Source organism: Drosophila takahashii, chromosome 2L (genome assembly GCF_030179915.1).
Source record: "Drosophila takahashii strain IR98-3 E-12201 chromosome 2L, DtakHiC1v2, whole genome shotgun sequence".
In the NCBI taxonomy this organism is placed as follows: domain Eukaryota; kingdom Metazoa; phylum Arthropoda; class Insecta; order Diptera; family Drosophilidae; genus Drosophila; species Drosophila takahashii.
In genome coordinates this window covers 27,548,191-27,566,817 of record NC_091678.1, presented here as the reverse complement: position 1 = coordinate 27,566,817, position 18,627 = coordinate 27,548,191, and the positions used below count along the sequence as shown (strand labels likewise).

At 38.5% G+C, this 18,627-nt stretch overlaps 1 protein-coding gene across 3 annotated transcripts; it reads left to right on the top strand.

Annotated features, from left to right (window-relative positions):
- Positions 1-1,774: 1,774 nt before the first annotated feature.
- chic (profilin chic) lies at positions 1,775-17,749 on the top strand. 3 transcript variants are annotated; one of them, XM_017159750.3, is made up of 4 exons: positions 1,775-1,894; positions 3,054-3,342; positions 9,212-9,383; positions 16,158-17,749. In XM_017159750.3, the coding sequence occupies exons 2-4, from the start codon at positions 3,232-3,234 to the stop codon at positions 16,253-16,255; spliced, it is 381 nt and encodes a 126-aa protein (XP_017015239.1). In that variant the 5' UTR covers positions 1,775-1,894; positions 3,054-3,231; the 3' UTR covers positions 16,256-17,749. The 3 variants fall into 3 exon arrangements, with proteins under 3 accessions (XP_017015239.1, XP_017015236.1, XP_017015238.1); XM_017159747.3 differs by having other exon boundaries at positions 1,872-1,991; XM_017159749.3 differs by lacking the exon at positions 1,775-1,894 and adding an exon at positions 2,673-2,815.
- The last annotated feature ends 878 nt before the right edge of the window (positions 17,750-18,627 follow it).

The following is an 18,627-nucleotide window of genomic DNA, read 5'->3' as shown; positions in this document are numbered from 1 at the left end:
CCAATCCTTTTCATAGAATTAAGGACCCGGAAAGTTGACCTTGATAATAAATGAATTTTTTCTAGCTGCAAAAAATGTAGTCAGCACATTGCAGGGCCCTTAAAAAGTCCGTTGGTTGAATATCCTTGTAAAAGTCCTTCCTATCCTGAACTTCGATCTGTGCTTATAAAATCTAAGGGTTGACATTATCCTTTTTCTTAATCCTTTCGCTTCCCTGGCCTCTTAAACCCATGGGTCGGGCTGTGTGCCTCGCATTTTGGCATAGTGAGAGTCCTCTAAAACGCCGTAAAAGGATCCGAATGGTAAAAACAACTTCTGGGCACATATTTCCTAATATTAGCATATGATTGACCCTGATCCTGCCCTTAAAATATTATTTTTCGCACAGATATGGGTATTGGCATTTAACATACTTTTATATAACCGTTTTTAGTTAAAATTAAGTTATTTTAACGGTTTAAGGATTCAAATTTAGCAGTATGCCCTCTAGACAACTGAGACAAAGCGGATTTAGCAAAAAAATTGAGTCAAATCGGTTAAGTATTAGCGAAATAGTTAAATACAACACAAGTGTGCCAAGAATTTTGTTCGGGCAGAATAGGCTAATTTTTTCGTTTTTGAGTTTTAAAAAATTAGTCTTAAGAGATATAAATATGAAACCAAATTATTTAAACAGTAAAATGTGGCCTTTATATAAACAAATTTTGTTTAATTTTTTTATTCATATATTAGTCGGAGAAAATTGAACCTAAAGTCCAAGATGCCAAGTGTGCCAAGAATTAAGTTCATCACTGTATATCATATATGCCAAATGATCTGGCAATAATTCAGTATTCCGAGGATAATCCAAGCGCATAAAGGGCAGTAGCAGTTCGTTTATCCAATGGAATGGCCCGGCTAGGAAGGATCGGAAGCGAAATATTGGTCGTTGCAGCGCAGCCACATGGGCTTCCCCGTCTCCATGATCATGACGTTTGCTTTGCGTGCGCCATTCGTCCATTAAGGCGACCTCCTGGTTAGACCGTAGATGGCCATTCCATATTCAAATGACACACGTTGACAGGCGACTGCTGAAAAGGGCACATCTCCCTCTTTCTTGCGCACAATGTCCTTGTAGGCGTTTCTGCCCCGTATCAGATTCTGTTCAGTGACGTGCCGCCGCAGAAGCTACTGCTGTCGCGGGTCGTGTCAAAGAATTAATTAAATGACTGTTCAGATCTATATATATGAACGCCTTCTGCAGCAGATCCTTTTGCTTTCTGCCGTAATAAATGCTCAAGCAGCGTAACGTGGGATGTTGTTGCTTTCATCATTGCAGCAATGTTTCCACGTTCAAATGCTGTTCTGCGATTACAATTATCAATAACAAATTATTTAAATCCATTGTTTACTTCAGCTCGCAAATGACAATAGCACAACAGCTGTTTTCAGACGCGTTTGCCAATGGAAACACCTCACGTCCGCCTATCGCGTTGCCAATCGAAAATACACAAAAATACCGAAAAAACCGCATAGTGGAAAAATGCCTTAACACTTTTAGACAGTAACTAGCAATAATAAATCAAATTTTACATGCTTTAAGTTCCGTGAAAGTTTTCAACAAATAACAGCTGTTTGAAAATTCAACAGGAACCATTTTGGGTCGTTCCCTAAATTGCTGAAATTTTTTGTTGAATTTTCAACAATTCAACAGTTTAGGGAATCCCCCTTTTATCATGAAAACTCGTCGCCAGTGTAGACGGGCCTTGGTCAGTTGAAACAGTAAATATAATCGATGATTGCAATGTTACCAAGTTTCTGGAAACATCGATGGTATCGAATCCAATCGATTTTTATTCCATTCTAGATTGTCAGGGACGGTCACTCTGATTTTTTACCGCAGCGTGTGAACAGTGTGAGTGCCGTGGTTTTCCTAGAAATTGGTTTAAATTCAATTTTTTCTTGCTTTTACTGAACGTGGGGAGTCAGAAAGCCAAGTACCAACACACTGGGTAAATTTCGAAAAAAAACTGCTTTCGGACTGAGAGCACGCCTTAAGTGGCAAAAACCCACACATGTACCCGCAACTTGGCCCAACCGCGTTGGCTGTGCGTCCTCGAATACGTGTGTGTGTCTATAGAAGTGTGCAAAAATTAAGTGGGAAAAGTTCAGCAGCCGTTTGGTATTCGGTTCGCCTTGTCAACCAGCCAATGTTAACACACATATTGCGGGTGCTGCACATAATGGATACGTGAGATTCGCGTACATATAGGCGTTGAAATTAAAGGCTATTTTTAATTTATGACAGTTACTCAGTGCCGGCCAAGAAAGAGGCGATTCATAACACTCACGAAAGGCGTTGGGCGAGGGAGAGGAGAGGACCTCCGTTGAGTCATCGTCTGCTCTCACTCGCTCATTTGCATTGTCCGCAGCCGGCTGATTAATAACGGCCCGTCTTGTCCGGCCGTCTCGCTCGCACACCCGCTCCAGCCCAGCCGCACCGTTGCACTCGCTCGGCTCTCGCGGTCGCTCTCTCGCCAGAAGTGGGTGAGTGAGCGGGTGACTCACGGCCTGGAATTGAGCACTTTGGAGCAGGAGCGGAGCAGCCCCCTGCAGCGTTCTCTCGTCTGAGTGGGACTTTCTCAGATTCAAAATCGGTTTATGATTCCGCTTTGCGCTCATTCGACTTTTGAAATCCGCCTCGAACGCTTCGAGAATTCCTAACGAGTCGGACGTGTGTGTGGAGCTGCTGGCGTACGGTTTCTGTTTCTGTCTGTCTTGGTCTTGCTCTTGGTCTCATCCCCCGTGCGTGTGGCTGTGCTTAGTGTGTGTATATGTGAGTTTTTCGGGGCTGAAAACTTCGGCTTTTGGTGCACTGCATCATATATACTGGAAAATTATTTGCAAATCCGTATCGTCGTTGCTGCGACCCGGCAGTTAGTCAGGGGCGGAGGAAATACAGCTAACGAATCAAAGGCGCACGGTTTGATAATTAAACGGGGCGACGATTGGCAAATGCGATACGAAAATGTTAATTTCTGTCTACCTCTCTCTTTCTCCACCTCTCGTTGCAGTTGGCAGTAAGTTACCCCAAGAAGAAATCGACGGCGTTGCGGTTTTTCTTTGTCTCCCTGCCAATTTCGTGTGACCCCCGAAGTGCGACTCGCCGTTCGGTAAAGCAGCGATCCAGTTAATATCCAGCCTATATCAATCCAATCTAATCCGCACCGCACCCACGTCAAACAAAGCACCATGAGCTGGCAAGATTATGTGGACAACCAACTCCTGGCCTCGCAGTGCGTGACCAAGGCGTGCATCGCCGGCCACGATGGCAACATTTGGGCGCAGTCCAATGGATTTGAGGTAAGTACGAAAAGCGTCTGGAAAACGGCCAACGGCTAAAAGTTGGTTGACAATGAAATTTTCGCAAGTTCAAGGGTGGGACTCTCGCTCTGTCTCCCTCTCTCGGCCGCCATGATTACTTTCGCTTGATAAAGAGCAACTCCCACCCCAGCCAGTTTCACCCCCTGCAGCGCCGCTCCTGCGCAGGCCTGCTCTACCACTCACCCCTCGGCCGCCTCCGCTTCAGGGCAGTGTGGGTGATCATGCAGCATGCCATCCAAATGGTCACAGTCGGAGTCGCAGGAATAGATTGGCCCATCTTACTAGTGACTAGTGTATTGCGGCTTATCGATGACTCACCCTCAGCTTCGATTCGCGGTAATCACGAATGCACCCCAGAACGAGAAATCTGATATCAGCAGCCGGCTCCAATGTGCTGTGCAACACTGGTTTCTGATAATGCAGTCTGCAGCCCCACCCCTTCGCTATCGCTCGCCTTTATCGCTCTCAATACAGTTTTTTTTTTCAGACCTTCCTGCTTTGTTGCTGTTGCTGCTCGCTTCCTCTGCCGGCCAAAATAAATGCTCTTTATCGGAGCGAAAAGAACTGAAATACAGAAAATATCTTGAGCAGGCGATGCCGCGTCATCAGTGGAGAGCGAGTTGAGTTGAGTCTGTTTTTACCTTTCAATTCGAATGAATGCTCAGAGCATTTTTCGTATGCGAGCCACGTTTTGCCCTTTCTGTATGCGTGTGCAACTTCCTGTCGACTCCATGTGCTCTTATCCTGCTTGCTCTCTCCCGAGCGCGTTTCCACTCGATTCAGCCACTCCCTTGTGCTTTGTTTGTCGACTGTCGACTTTTTCTCGCAGTGTCATTGCTCCCACTAGATTAGAACACAATTTCGTGCCAAATTGAGTTGACCAAATGATCCACTGCCTGCGTCATCATCCTACTCTTTTTATTACTTGTTACTTTTGCACGCGTATCACTTTCGTTATATTACTGCTCTGTCTTTTGTTGTTTTTCCACTTTTTGCATTACCCAAGTTACCTACTTTTAATTTCAATTCCAAGTTTTATTGGCAAGAATCATTGTGAATTACCCACCTTTTCCATTCGTAATTGATCAGCTGCGTTGGGCCTTGCCAGACTGTTTTTGGAGTGCGAATTAAAAGCCGATTCGCAATCTCACGGGCTTATCAAAAACGTCTTTATGTAGCTTTTTGTGAAAACCGGCTTTGAAAGGCAGAATATGTTTTCTGTTTGTGCCAACACATGCATTCCAAATAAATCGTTCATTGAAAAATTCCCATTTTAGGAGATTGCAAATGTTTTTTGGCATCTGTGGAATTTTCGCTATCGCATTATAATAAGCTCTGCTTAGTTTATTGAAGTTTTTGGCATAGCTGTCTACGCAAAACCGGCTTTTTGCGACTTTTGCTCTCTCACTCGCCGTGCTTTGTGCTCAATGGAAACTTCTCGATATCCCTCAGCTCGAGTAGCGTTTTTATGTGTCACCGTTTGGCGGTCCTCAAATGAGTAACTATCGAGGCTTTCAAATTAAGTACCTAAGCCCCTCGGCAAAAGCATCTGTTACCGGGATGAGCTGCCAACTTTTACTGCAGGCTGATGACACTGGTGCGCTCTTCGGCCCGCTCTCCAAACGCTCAAGTGTGCGAAACTTGTTTTTAATATCCGAAAAGCAGCAAGGGCAAACTCCCATGTCCCTTTGTTAGCCCCAGCCTCACAATGCTCCTCCTTTTCTACCTCTAAATGAGAGGGACTACATTTGTGAATGAGTTGGCAGTCGTCGATGTTGCTAACTGTTTTCAAATGGGTGGTTTGTTCTCGGTGGTGGGATTGCCTTTGATTGTGTGGGCCACCTATGCCCTTTTGCCACCTTTTGCGCATTCAAAGCCTATTATCCGATTTGTATTGTACAAATATTTGTATGTGTTATACCCTAAAATAAGGGACTGCAAATAAGTGTTATGAATTTAAAAAAAATTGAAGGCCAAAACCGCGTCCAAAAAACATGGAAAAAATACCACCTACTTAGTTTGGCTCGGCAAATGGAAAAATTGAAAATAAGTCGTAATTTTCAATTTTTATAATAAAAACAGACGGACAGACGGACATGGCAAGATGGACTCGGCTATTGGTGCTGATCAAGAATATACAGCTGCGAAAAAAATAATAGCACCACTAACACAACAAAATTTTACCTAGTCACCCTACTCACTTTTTTACTTTTCAAAACGGGTTTTAAATAGTAAGACTAAACATAATTTGAATATGAAAAAAAAATGTTAGCTTTATAAAAGGTTTCTGAACTATTTTAGAAATACTATGCAAAACTGGAAAAAACTACGAAAAAAATAATAGCACCACTTCTCAAAATATAGAATAAAATGTAAACAAGAGAGAACGCTATAGTCGGGTTGGTGTCCCGACTATCTAATACCCGTCACTCAGCTAAAGGGAGTGCAAACGCTGTACTCGCTAATAATCGTAACTCAGCTAAAGGGAGTGCGAGGGAGATAGATATATATTGACAATTTTAGAAGCGTATAACTTTTTAATGAATGGTGAAAAATGTCTTCTACATTTCGATAGGTATAAGTATACACAACAAAATTGCATTTATACTTTTTGGAAATCTTTAAAGATGTGGGCGCAGGACCCTTTTTAAATCGTTAGTGGGCGATTCTGGGCGTTAGAGGGGGCGTGGCGCTCGGCTGAAATAAACTTGCGCTGCGTAGGAAGCTAAAGAATATGTGTGGGATATCTCAACCTTCTAGCTTTGGTAGTTTCCGAGATCTCAGCGCTCATACAGACAGACAGACGGACAGACGGACATGGCTAGATCGACTCGGCTAGTGACCCTGATCAAGAATATATATACTTTATGGGGTCGGAAACGCTTCCTTCTAGCTGTTACATACTTTTGCACGAATACAATATACCCTTTTACTCTACGAGTAACGGGTATAAAAATGGGTAACTTAATCTTTAGTTGGCGGTAGCTAACAATTAAATCTTAGTTCAAAGTTTTAATATCTTTTGCGAATTTTGGATAAAATGACTTACTATCGATTGACTTGTTTAATCCGTACCTATAAAGGAATTGGGGCCCAAAAGTCATGAAATATTTTCAAATTTATGCGGAAATGATTTAAGACGTTTTTTTTTAACTGTATAAACTGTCTTTAAAATAAACTCGAAGATTTTTTGTTGTGTTATGGTCAAGCTATCCTGACGGTGATCCTGGCCGGATTTTATTGGTCAAAGATTCATTTAAAAAGTATTTTGTATTAAGTTTAAGCTACGAAGCTACGATTTTTTTAAGTGCATGTTTTATAAATTTGTTTATTGAAACATTATCCAACTATTAAAATATTCACCATTATTTTATGCACGTGTTTTAGCTTAGTTTTGGCCCTGATACATTTTGGAAGAAAAAAAGGGCCAGGACTCGGTTTTTTTGTGTTATCCTTCAAAGTTTAAGCAATTTTTAATGAAGATGATCCAAAACCTAACCAATCGAACCGGTTTTCGTGACCGTTTTCCATCCAATATGTTTTTTTTTTGAATATTTATCTTTTTATACCCGTTACTCGTAGAGTAAAAGGGTATATTGTATTCGTGCAAAAGTATGTAACAGCTAGAAGGAAGCGTTTCCGACCCCATAAAGTATATATATTCTTGATCAGGATCACTAGCCGAGTCGATCTAGCCATGCCCGTCTGTCTGTCCGTCTGTCTGTCTGTCTGTCCGTATGAACGCTGAGATCTCGGAGCTCCTACGCAGCGCAAGTTTGTTTCAAAAAGGTGCCACGCCCCCTCTAACGCCCACAGTTTTGAAGCTATTATGAAAATAGTAACTGATATGTATTCGCTTCGTCAATACCTATCGATTGGCCAAGTAAAAAATTGCCACGCCCACTCTAACGCCCACAAACCCAATAAACGCTTAAACCTGGCCAGCGCCTACATTTCCGCCTTTCATGACCAGTAGTACCAATATCTGGCGGTAGATGGCGCAATACAATATACACTAGCGCCATCTAGGAAATGGCATTGGAAAAAATCTGCCTTTTTTCTGTGGTCACTCTAATTCACATTATGTTAATGCAAATTTTAAATTATTTGAAATGGGGCGCGCATTTTGTCTCTTTTTGCTCGTATACGTTTTTCACAAGTGCATTCACCTGCGCTAGAGAGAGACGGAAGATGTGCTAGGCAGAATTGAAAGTTCTAGAAAGCCTCTTCTAGAAAGAGATCCCTGGGTAAAAATCGAGCGGCGAAAAACATATAAGAAGGCACATTTCTATTAAGTTGTTTAGCTGAGTAACGGGTATCTAATAGTCAAGGCACTCGACTATAGCGTTCTCTCTTGTTTGACTTGGAAATGTTCCACTTGTCCTTGTATTGCCAAATGGTTATCAATTTGATGTCTGGATATGAGGAGAGTTATATATATCCTTCATACCCAAGATTTTTAGCGAATCGTAACGTTTTACTTAGGGGCTGTCCATATATTACGTAATCACGATAATCACGATTCGGCGATTTTTGACCCCCCCCCCCATGTAATCAATTCTTCATACAAAAAAAAAAAATTTTGTACTAGAGTAATCATTTGGTGGCCCCCCCCCCCCTAGATGATTACGTAATATATGGACAGCCCCTTAAAGAAAACGAAAGTGTTGCTATTATTTTTTCGGCTTTTTTCTTAAAATCTGAAAAAATTATATAATTTTAATATCCGTATCAATTTTTTCTAATAGGTCGAAAGCTAATCAAGATAATAAAAGCACTTCTTATATAAAAATCCAGGTAGCACCAGGAAATCTAAGTAAAAAGAATAACTAGCCCAGTCGAAATGCACTTATATACCAGGTATATTATACCTACTTATATACTTATAAGTAATTGGAAAATTCGCGGCTCTCATTTTTATACCCGTTCCTCGTAGAGTAAAAGTGTATATTGTATTCGTGCAAAAGTATGTAACGGTGAGAAGGAAACGTTTAAGACCCTATAAAGTATATAAATTCTTGATCAGGGTCACTAGCCGAGTTGATATATATTCATGTCGGTCTGTCCGTATGTCCGTCTGACTGTCTGTATGAACGCTGAGATCTCGGAAACTACAAAAACTAGACAGTTGGGATATTCTTTGGCTTCCTACGCAGCGCAAGTTTATTTCAGCCGAGCGCCACGCCCACAATCGCCCACTAACGCCTTTAAAGATTTCCGAGAAGTATACATGAAATTTTGTTGTATATATTTATACTTATCATAATGTAGAATAAATTTTTGAAATCGGACCATTCATTAAAAAGTTATACACAATCAAAAAAAGTCCTATATCCATCTCCCTCGCACTCCCTTTAGCCGAGGGACGGATATAAGATAGTCGGGACACCAACCCGACTATAGCGTTCTCTCATGTTATACCCTTGCAGAGGGTATTATAATTTCAATCAGATGTTTGCAACGCAGTGAAGGAGACGTTTCCGACCACATAAAGTATATATATTCTTGATCAGCATCAATAGCCGAGTCCATCTAGCCATGTCCGTCTGTCTGTCTGTCCGTCTGTCCGTTTCTATGCGAACTAGTCCCTCAGTTTTAAAGCTATCGCGATGAAAATTTACCAAAAGTCTTTTTTCTATTGCAGGTAGTACATATGTCTACATCAATTGAATAGCAATTTGGCGAGTAGTTCTTAATGGTATATATAGAGATGTAACGGAAAACTTTCCTACCAAATTCGGTTTGAATTAGTTTGATGCATTTATGCTAGAACCCCCAATAAATAACAAAACGTCTGAACTCACACATTCTGATCATTAACCCGAAACGTTTTTAAATTACCTTGCAGGTGACAAAAGAGGAACTCTCTAAACTAATCAGCGGCTTCGATCAGCAGGACGGTCTTACGAGCAACGGCGTAACACTCGCCGGCCAGCGGTACATTTACCTCTCCGGCACGGACCGCGTGGTGCGTGCCAAGCTTGGCCGAAGCGGAGTGCACTGCATGAAGACAACACAAGGTAAGCCATCTTCAAGATTATATTATAAAACATCTCCGACCCCTAAAGGTTTATATTCTGAATCAGAACCACAGAGAAAGTCGATGTTGTTTAAAGATCGAGTTCGAAATCGAATAAATACATACACTACTGGTCAAAAGAATAAGTACACACGTTACACCCTCACTTGCTAAGAGATATCTCTATAGTTATTGAGGCCAGACCTCCCAAACCTTTTTATTTGGAAAGGTTATTTTGTTCTGCAATATTTAAATAAACAATGGATACAGTAAAACCTGTCTAATCCATGTTAGCCCTACATTTGTGCATACATTTCCTTATTTTTTACGGTGTAAGTACTCCTTTTTTTCCAAATTGATTTTATTTATTCAGAGTAGTATTTTTAAGGAAATTTTAGGGAATCACAAGCCATACTTAAGTGTTAAGTGTTCCTTTTAAGCTGCAAATCAGATTTTAGCATGGATGATAACTTTGAAATAACCAAATCCAGGCTTGGAAACTTTTTGGATCGTCCAATTGGCCCAGACTTCTTATAAACATGATCCTAAGTTAAGATAAAATACTAACCGTAGCCCCATTCTAGATTTAATATTTTAAAATTTATAAGTAACACAAGTGTACTTATTATTTTGACCACACCAAAACCGACCTATCGCACAAATGTAGGGCTAACATGGATTAGATAGGTTTTACTGTATCCATTGTTTATTTTAATATTGCAGAACAGAATAACCTTTCCAAATAAAAAGGTTTGGGAGGTCTGGCCTCAATAACTATAGAGATATCTCTTAGCAAGTGAGGGTGTAACGTGTGTACTTATTCTTTTGACCAGTAGTGTATAATACATATTAATACATATTATTGATGGCAAGGGCGCCCACATTTTTGAAGATTTCGGAGAAGTATTAGAGCAATTTTGTGTTTATTTATACCTATCAAAATGTAGAAGCATTTTTTTAACTCGGACCATTCGTTTAAAAGCTATGCCCGATCAAAGTTTTATACTATAGCGTTCTCTCTTATTTTAACATCGCAGATAACCCCAAAATTGTTGTCAATATTTTCCGGGGTATCTGCTTTTTGGGCAAAGTTGACGACTCCATAGAGGAGTAATTTAAAAGACGTTTTGAGGGATTGAAGGTACCTAAATAGCAAGCCCTACCAAAAAGATTCTAATATTTTACCACCAGTGTATAAAGTTGGGATTAGCCATGCAGATTATTAGGGTTCCTACGCAGCGAGTTTGTTTCATCAGAGTGCCACGCCCAATCTAACGTCCACAATCACCTTAAGATTTAAGAGGATTGTGGTTCCTATATTTCAAGATTTCGGAAAAAGTAATTTTGTTTATTAACACCTATCAAAATGAAGAAGAAATTTTTATTTTTATGAGCTAATATTGTACTGGCAAGCAGTCTAAATGCATATATCCATATTCCTCGCACTTCCGTTAGCTGAGTAACGGGTATCTAATAGTCGATTTACTCGACTATAGCGTTTTTGTAACATTTCAGAATTAAATGTTTACTTTTATACAAATAGCAATACTGTCATATAGAATCTTCAATAACACTAGTTTACAAAATAAAATCGACCTCACCCTAATCGAAGGCAACCTTAATTTTCCGGTAAAGTACATCTCCCTGATTAAGAAATGGGCACATATAATTTTTTGTATGGTGTCAATTTTTTTTTAAGTGTAAAAAACGTTTTTGGCCCTTTTTTATTTTTTATCTTGAGTTCTGGTAAACCGACTGAGGTCATCGATGACTCATTTTACAGGTAATATACTGCTCTTTAACTTTTTTATACACAGCATTGAGTTTCAGTCATTAGTTTAGAAGCCACACCTCGTCAAAGTTAAAAAATTTGAAAAAAATGCAAAAGTTTTGGCATAAATGGCTTCGTTAAAAATACACGCAAAAAAACCGAAATTAGTTTTATAACTTATTCTGGTAGATGGTACTTTGACAAAAAAAACAAGCTAATGATCATTAGAATCCACCAGAAAATGAATTTTATATCGATTTTTTAAGTTGGGCAAAACGGATATTACAGCCCTGTTAGAGCCCTGTCAGAGACCTGTTGTCTCAGTTAACAGCTGTAAACGGCCAAAAAATCATGGTTGTCCCAAACTTAAAATATTCATATAAAATTCATTTTCTGGTGGATTCTAATGATCATTAGCTTGTTTTTTTTGTCAAAGTACCATCTACCAGAATAAGTTATAAAACTAATTTTCGGTTTTTTTGCGTGTATTTTTAACGAAGCCATTTATGCCAAAACTTTTGCATTTTTTTCAAATTTTTTAACTTTGACGAGGTGTGGCTTCTAAACTTATGACTGAAACTCAATGCTGTGTATAAGAAAGTTAAAGAGCAGTATATTACCTGTAAAATGAGTCATCGATGACCTCAGTGGGTTTACCAGAACTCGAGATAAAAAATAAAAAAGGGCCAAAAACGTTTTTTACACTTAAAAAAAAATTGACACCATACAAAAAATTATAAGTGCCCATTTCTTAATCAGGGAGATGTACTTTACCGGAAAATTAAGGTTGCCTTCGATTAGGGTGAGGTCGATTTTATTTTGTAAACTAGTGTAATCGCGAATTCTTAAGAAAAAAAAAATGCTTCTTTAGATTATGCGGACTAACTATGCTACATTGTTTAATGTTGGTCCACTTTGTATTCTTGTAGACAATAAACATGAGCAAAGGCTGGAAGTATCCCCTGTACTGATAAAAATAACACTACAATTTAACGGGATGCAGAAGCAAAGTTCAAACTTTTTTTCCCAGAGGTGGTAGGTGGTAGCCAAAAATCGGCACAGAAAAGCCGTGGTGTCCAAGTGAGTTTTATTTCTGAGCGAAAAAATAAAAATCAACATTAATCATTATTTTTGAGTTTTATTTTTTCCGATCAGACATAATGATTATTTTTGATTTTTATAAATATAATAAAAATAATTATATAATAAATCAAAAATAATAATCATTATTTTTGAAGAATATTATAAAAATCACAAAAAGAAAAATCATGGTGAAAATGGATAGATTAACCAATGCGGATCGCTATGGTGTTTTCCTTTTTTGAGTAAGTCGATCCTAAGTGCTTGATTTTATGGTTCAAAAAATAGATCAATAATCATTATTTACGGTCCCTGATGACCGTTCACTTTAAAGCATTTTTTTTCAATGCTGTTATTTTGTATATTAGTAACGGCTACTAAGATATTTTTCTCAAAAATAAAGTGAAATAGCAGTAATTATACCCGTTACTCGTAGAGTAAAAGGGTATATTGTATTCGTGCAAAAGTATGTAACAGGGAGAAGAAAGCGTTTCCGACCCTTTGTGAAAATACTTTTGACCACCCCTGTATATTCTTGCTCATGGTAACTACCCGAGTCGATATAGCCATGTCTGTCTGTCCGTCTGTCTGTCCGTATAAACGCTGAGATCTCGAAAACTACAAAAGCTAGAAGGTTGAGATTTCCCACACATATTCTTGGGCTTCCTACGCAGCGCAAGTTTATTTCAGCCGAGCGACCCCTCTAACGCCCACAATCGCCCACTAACGATTTTAAAATGTGTCTGGCGCCCACACACCTTTAAAGATTTCCGAGAAGTATAAATGCAATTTTGTTGTGTATAATTATACCTATCGAAATGTAGAAGACATTTTTCAAATCGGACCATTCATTAAAAAGTTATGCGCAATCAAAAAAAGGTTATATATCCATCTCCCTCACACTTCCTTTAGCTGAGTGACGGGTATTAGATAGTTGGGACCATGGTGGAACTATACAAGGTGATCTCGTCGCGAGAGCTGCCCTCTTTTGAGGACGTTATTTGTGTCAGTCTCTATCTAGCTATCTCATTCTATCGCCTAAGAGAGACAGAGAGGTAAACATATTTAACGTCCTCAGCAGAGCTGACGAGACCACCTTGTATAGTTCCACCATGGTCGGGACACCAACCCGACTATAGCGTTCTCTCTACTTTTGCAAATGCAGATGGTCAAACGTGGTTTTAGGCAAATAGTTTATTGAGCAATATGTCTTAGAATGGTCCATTAATTCTGTTCCGCCCAAACGATTCATAACGTTTTTCGTGTCCATACAAATGTAATTGTAATCGTCATCGAATGTAGTGTCTAAATCCAAATGTTGGCCGCATTTGAATGAAGAATGTAAGATCATATAAAATCCGAAGTCTACTCATAAACATGGAAATTTCTGCAAAGTTGGATCGCTACCAACCGTTATCGATGTGTTGTCTGCCCCACCCCGATAACTATTATCAGCTATTGCTTTTTATAACCGTACCAAAGCAAACATGAAAAAACTTTCAACAAAATGTTTAATGCCACTCGTTTTTGCAGACTTATCGCTGGTAAAAAGAATTTAATCCAAGGCCCAACGCACCAATAGCAGATAAGTTTGACCGCAGTAAATAAGAAAGTTCTATTAAGTGTTTTCTCTTTTAGTTGGCTTTGAGTGTTAAAAATAACTTGTTTAAAAACTCTGTCAGCTTGTAAGAATTGTATCTAATTTGTGGCATTTAACACGAACAAGTCACAGAAAATGAGAGTGCTTAAATGGTACCCATTGTCATTATGATTTTACGATCTGTGCCGATGCCTTTGTTTCGTTTTTGCGGTCAACGAGTAGCGATGGTTCATTGTTCAGCATCTTACGATGGCTTCATTTTTTTTTTAAAACTTCGCTACCTCTTTCAGTTCTTTTTCGTAATGAGCAGACAAATTTGATTTTTAGTTTTTGCTGTTTACGTTTACGACCAGTTTGTTTGCTGACGCGCTTTCATATTTGTACAGTTTTTGCGGCAACTGTTGCGCACTGGCATACACGTTTCCACGTTAGCACAGACATGGCAGCCCGCCACCCTCTTCCCTATTCACCGCTGCATCCACAAGCTCAAGGTTATTGCCATAATCCATTTCAAGTGTAAATGTTGCACAGTGCGTGTGAGTGTGTAGAAAACCACACGGGCATTAGCGTAAAAATAGAAAATTTTGCTAGAAATGTTCGTTCGTCGGCTCTTTCCTTCCGATAAAGCTTGTATTGGGTTATTGGTATCTTGTTGCTTGTTGGTGCTTTGTATTGCTATTGCAACAATCGCGCCCCTTGAGCAATACTTGAATTACCACCTGACCGACCGTCGAGCTTTTGACGGTCAATAATTGCTGGAGCGTCGCAGCTTGACAATGCTGCCGCCGTGCAAAAGCTTGTTTACTTTAAATGTGTCACTAAAGAGTCACTTTTAAGGTATACACAATTCGAAAAGGCCTTGTTTTTTTTTATCATGCTTGAAAACCTGGAAAACTATTTTTTGGGTTCAATGAGTCAACGATTAACTATTCACCCTATCTTTCTGTACTATGGGAGCTGGACCTTTTTTTATCGACCTCTTAAAATTGACCATAAATTAAAGAAACTTTTGGGAAAGTTTCATCGCGATAGCTTTAAAACTGAGAGACTAGTTTGCGTAGAAACAGACAGACGGACAGACGGACATGGCTAGATCGACTCGTCTAGTGATGCTGATCAAGAATATATATACTTTATGTGTTCGGAAACGCCTTCTTCACTGCGTTACAGACTTCTGACTGAAATTATAATACCCTCTGCAGGGGTATAAAAATTGTGCCATCGAAAAAAAATTTGGTGGCATTTTCGTGATGCAGGGGTCCACCACTAACAGAATTTGCCATCATTTGCTGGGGACCGTTGCATGAATATATTATTTTGTAAACTAGTGTAATCTATCCTATTATAGAGCGTTGGCATTGTTTTTGATATACAAATTTTTAAATAAATCATAGAAGATAAATCTTTCTAACAAAATAAAGTATCTGTCAAAAACATTGGTCAACAACCTAACGATTTATTTACCGATATTATTATTATTTTATGTGTATTATAATAATAATTTTATTGTTTTGCACAGAGTGATTATTGTTTTCCGAAATAAATCAAATTAGGGGGCATGAAGTTCTTAAAATTTTGGCAACTTCCAGGTCAACGGTGATTGTGGGAGTGTAGCACTCTCTTGTCTTCCGCTAACCCGGTTTATTAACCTCCGAGCGAACTGTGCCTACGTCCACGCTTCGACTTTATTCGACCGAACAGAGAGCTATGAGCCTGCGGTCCCAACTTAATATAGAAGCAATTTGTTCATCACTTTTCTGTTCATTTGATTAATGTATGAGACTTGTCATTCTGGTCCACTCTCGTTTGCTATTGGGTTGTCTGGTCAGTCGTGCGTCCAGTTTTCACCTCGGATTGCTGCGGACTGATGCGCTCTTTATTGATAGCTTTTATTCATAATTGTTAGTTTCCGAGGAGATACTGCTCTTGTAAAAAAACTGTTAGTTCTTATTTCTGCCACTGCTGACAGCGGCTTTCTCCCCGCTGTCGAGAGCATTTTAAACCGGATAGACTGATGAAAAATGTGACGATGGCAAAGAAAACGTATATATAAGTTGAAAAGAAGTTAACTGCTCTAGGAATTTATAAATGCGAATAAAATAAATGCACATGATAATAGTTGGAGGGTGTATTTTTTTGCTTGTACGTAGGTATGTATTGCCAATAGGGAGGGATGCAATTCGAAACTACTCTTATTGTTAAGATAAATATTAAATATTGTAGATATTGATTAATATATATGTCCCGCGTCTTATATATAGGAATTCCCCAATAAAACCTGTTGGCTGCAATTGATTGTCTAATCCAATATTTATTTTTTGCAGCCGTGATCGTTTCTATCTACGAGGATCCCGTTCAACCCCAACAGGCCGCTTCCGTCGTAGAAAAACTTGGAGATTATTTGATTACTTGCGGGTACTAGGAGAATAAATCAACAAAAACACCCCCATCAACCACAACAACACACACCAACAACTTCAACAGCAGCAACAAATTTGATAAGAGAAAACCGTAAATGAACTAACATAAAAAGTAATTATTAATATTTAAATTTATGGAGAAAAACCAACGGCCAAGAAGAAATTTGCGGTTTTTTGTGTGTAGCCGAAGAAATTGAACGAGTAAAAATACATATGCTTGAAAAAAATGTCAAAAAAACGCAAATAATTACCCAACTACAAAAAATATAAATTTCTGCATTATTATATTTAAAACTTTTTGGTTTAAACGATAAAAATAAAAGGAAAACACAAAACTAAAAAACGCCCAATAATTAAGAATTCAGTCCTCAAATTTGAACAAAATAAAAAAAAATTGAAAAGGCAATCTAAATTGTAAGCAACAAAAAAGAACTGTAAATGCAAAAAAACCAACCAAAAACCGAAAAGAGATTATCAACCAAGAACAACGCAAGGCAACGCAGGCATTTTTTGGAAACATTTTTTGTATAGCAATATTTACACAACCGATAATGTTTATGTGTATTTATATATACATAAATGCACACGCTGGTTTTATATAAAAGAGTGAGTGAGAGAAGATTTAGAGTTGACAGCCGAATGGAGGGCAGCAAAGGAAGGGAGAGTGATGTCAGCCAACGAAACGGAGGAAGGCAGCCACAGGAAAATACCAACCAATATAAATAAATATATCTATATATATTTATATATGTAAACTATTTGGAGATCCACGATGCTCTATTTTTATATGGTGGAAGGAAAAACCCAAAATGGAAGATTCGTAAATACCAGCCGCATTGGTTAAATTTTTATACAATGATGTCGAGAACAGGGAGAAATTGAATTTGAGTAAAGCTGAAATACAAAGCGCATGCTTCATCAAATAAGTGTTCATATTTAGATTCAGTTTCCCATTGCCGGTCTAAGGCCGTTTTCTCGTCCGTTTGTTAAATTTAAAGTAAGTTAAGTAAGGAAATCAGAGTTTTAAACCTACTTTAAATTTAACAGTCGAACGAGAAAAGGGCCCTTAATGTAGGTATACCTCTCTCACTCTCCTTTACATATGTCGGCTCTGATGATTGTCGCTTTCTACATCGTATAAAAAGAATGCCACTAAATTTACTGTTTACTCAATACCGATTCCGGGAGTACATCCGGCATATTAATTGTTTTCTATCGATAGAGAAACAAGTGCTTGAGAAAAAATAAAATATTTAAAGGCTTCCTATGTTTATGTAAACTGAAATCCAAGTGGTTCCATCGTGCTCTCACAAACTCCTCAATTTCTTTCTGTCTTCTTGATTTCAACTCCCTGACTTTTTCCGTACAAGCTAAAGAACATTGAAATGAAAACCGAATGCATAAATATATGGATATAAATCATATAAAATACCATACTTTAATACTATTAAAATGAAAAAAACGAGTGAGACAACTGAAAATGCTCCTCATAAAAAGTAAGCATTGTTCTTTTTGGGTGGTGGGGCTATCGACAATCGATAGATCAATGAACTATGGACTCCCATCGCGTTCGCCAAAGGGTCATTCCACGTGAAACGTGACTGGCCAATTTGGGTGAAATCTCAGAATCAATCGAAACTTTTTTTTGTTATTTTAATATTTGGGGTACCACTTTGTGAAGAATTGATGAAGCAATACGACATTTTTTTTTTGTTCGGAAACCGCGTGTATTTCGGCGAGCAGATTTTTTTTAATTTTAAATTCTCTTAAAAAATACATATTTTAAATTTAAAAATTTTTTAAAATATTTTTTTTAAAGATATTAAGATATCACACAAAGTTGTATACCAAATATTAAAAGATCTCAAACGAGTCGCAAGTGCTACATAACTAAAAATTCGGAGCTTAACTAGAAAAAGATTTTTGAAAAATAAACGGTAAGAGATAAAACAGGGGTGTGTCCAGCCAAAGTCCAATATAATCTCTAAGATGAGTACCCAGCGGGAACATTCCTCTGTAAAATATGATATTTTCATGAGGTTTCTCCATACAAGCGGAATGGAAAAAACCTCATTTACCCCTTACATTTCTTCCGTCTCTGGTTTCAAAATACACGGGGGTGACACAAAAAGTAAGGGGTAAATGACGTTTCTATGTGGTTTTCCAAGGGAATTTACATTTTCCCTACACCGTCGCCTGCTAGAAGATACAGGATTTCCAACACTTTCTGCTAAAAGGAACAGGCTTTTCAACACACAAAGAACCACCTTCTCACTTTCCCAGTGGATCGTAAGCAAGTGCTTATGTGTACGTACTTAATTGGCAAGACGATTTTCGGCCAGAAATCATTTCTCGGCTAAGAAACTAATTGTGT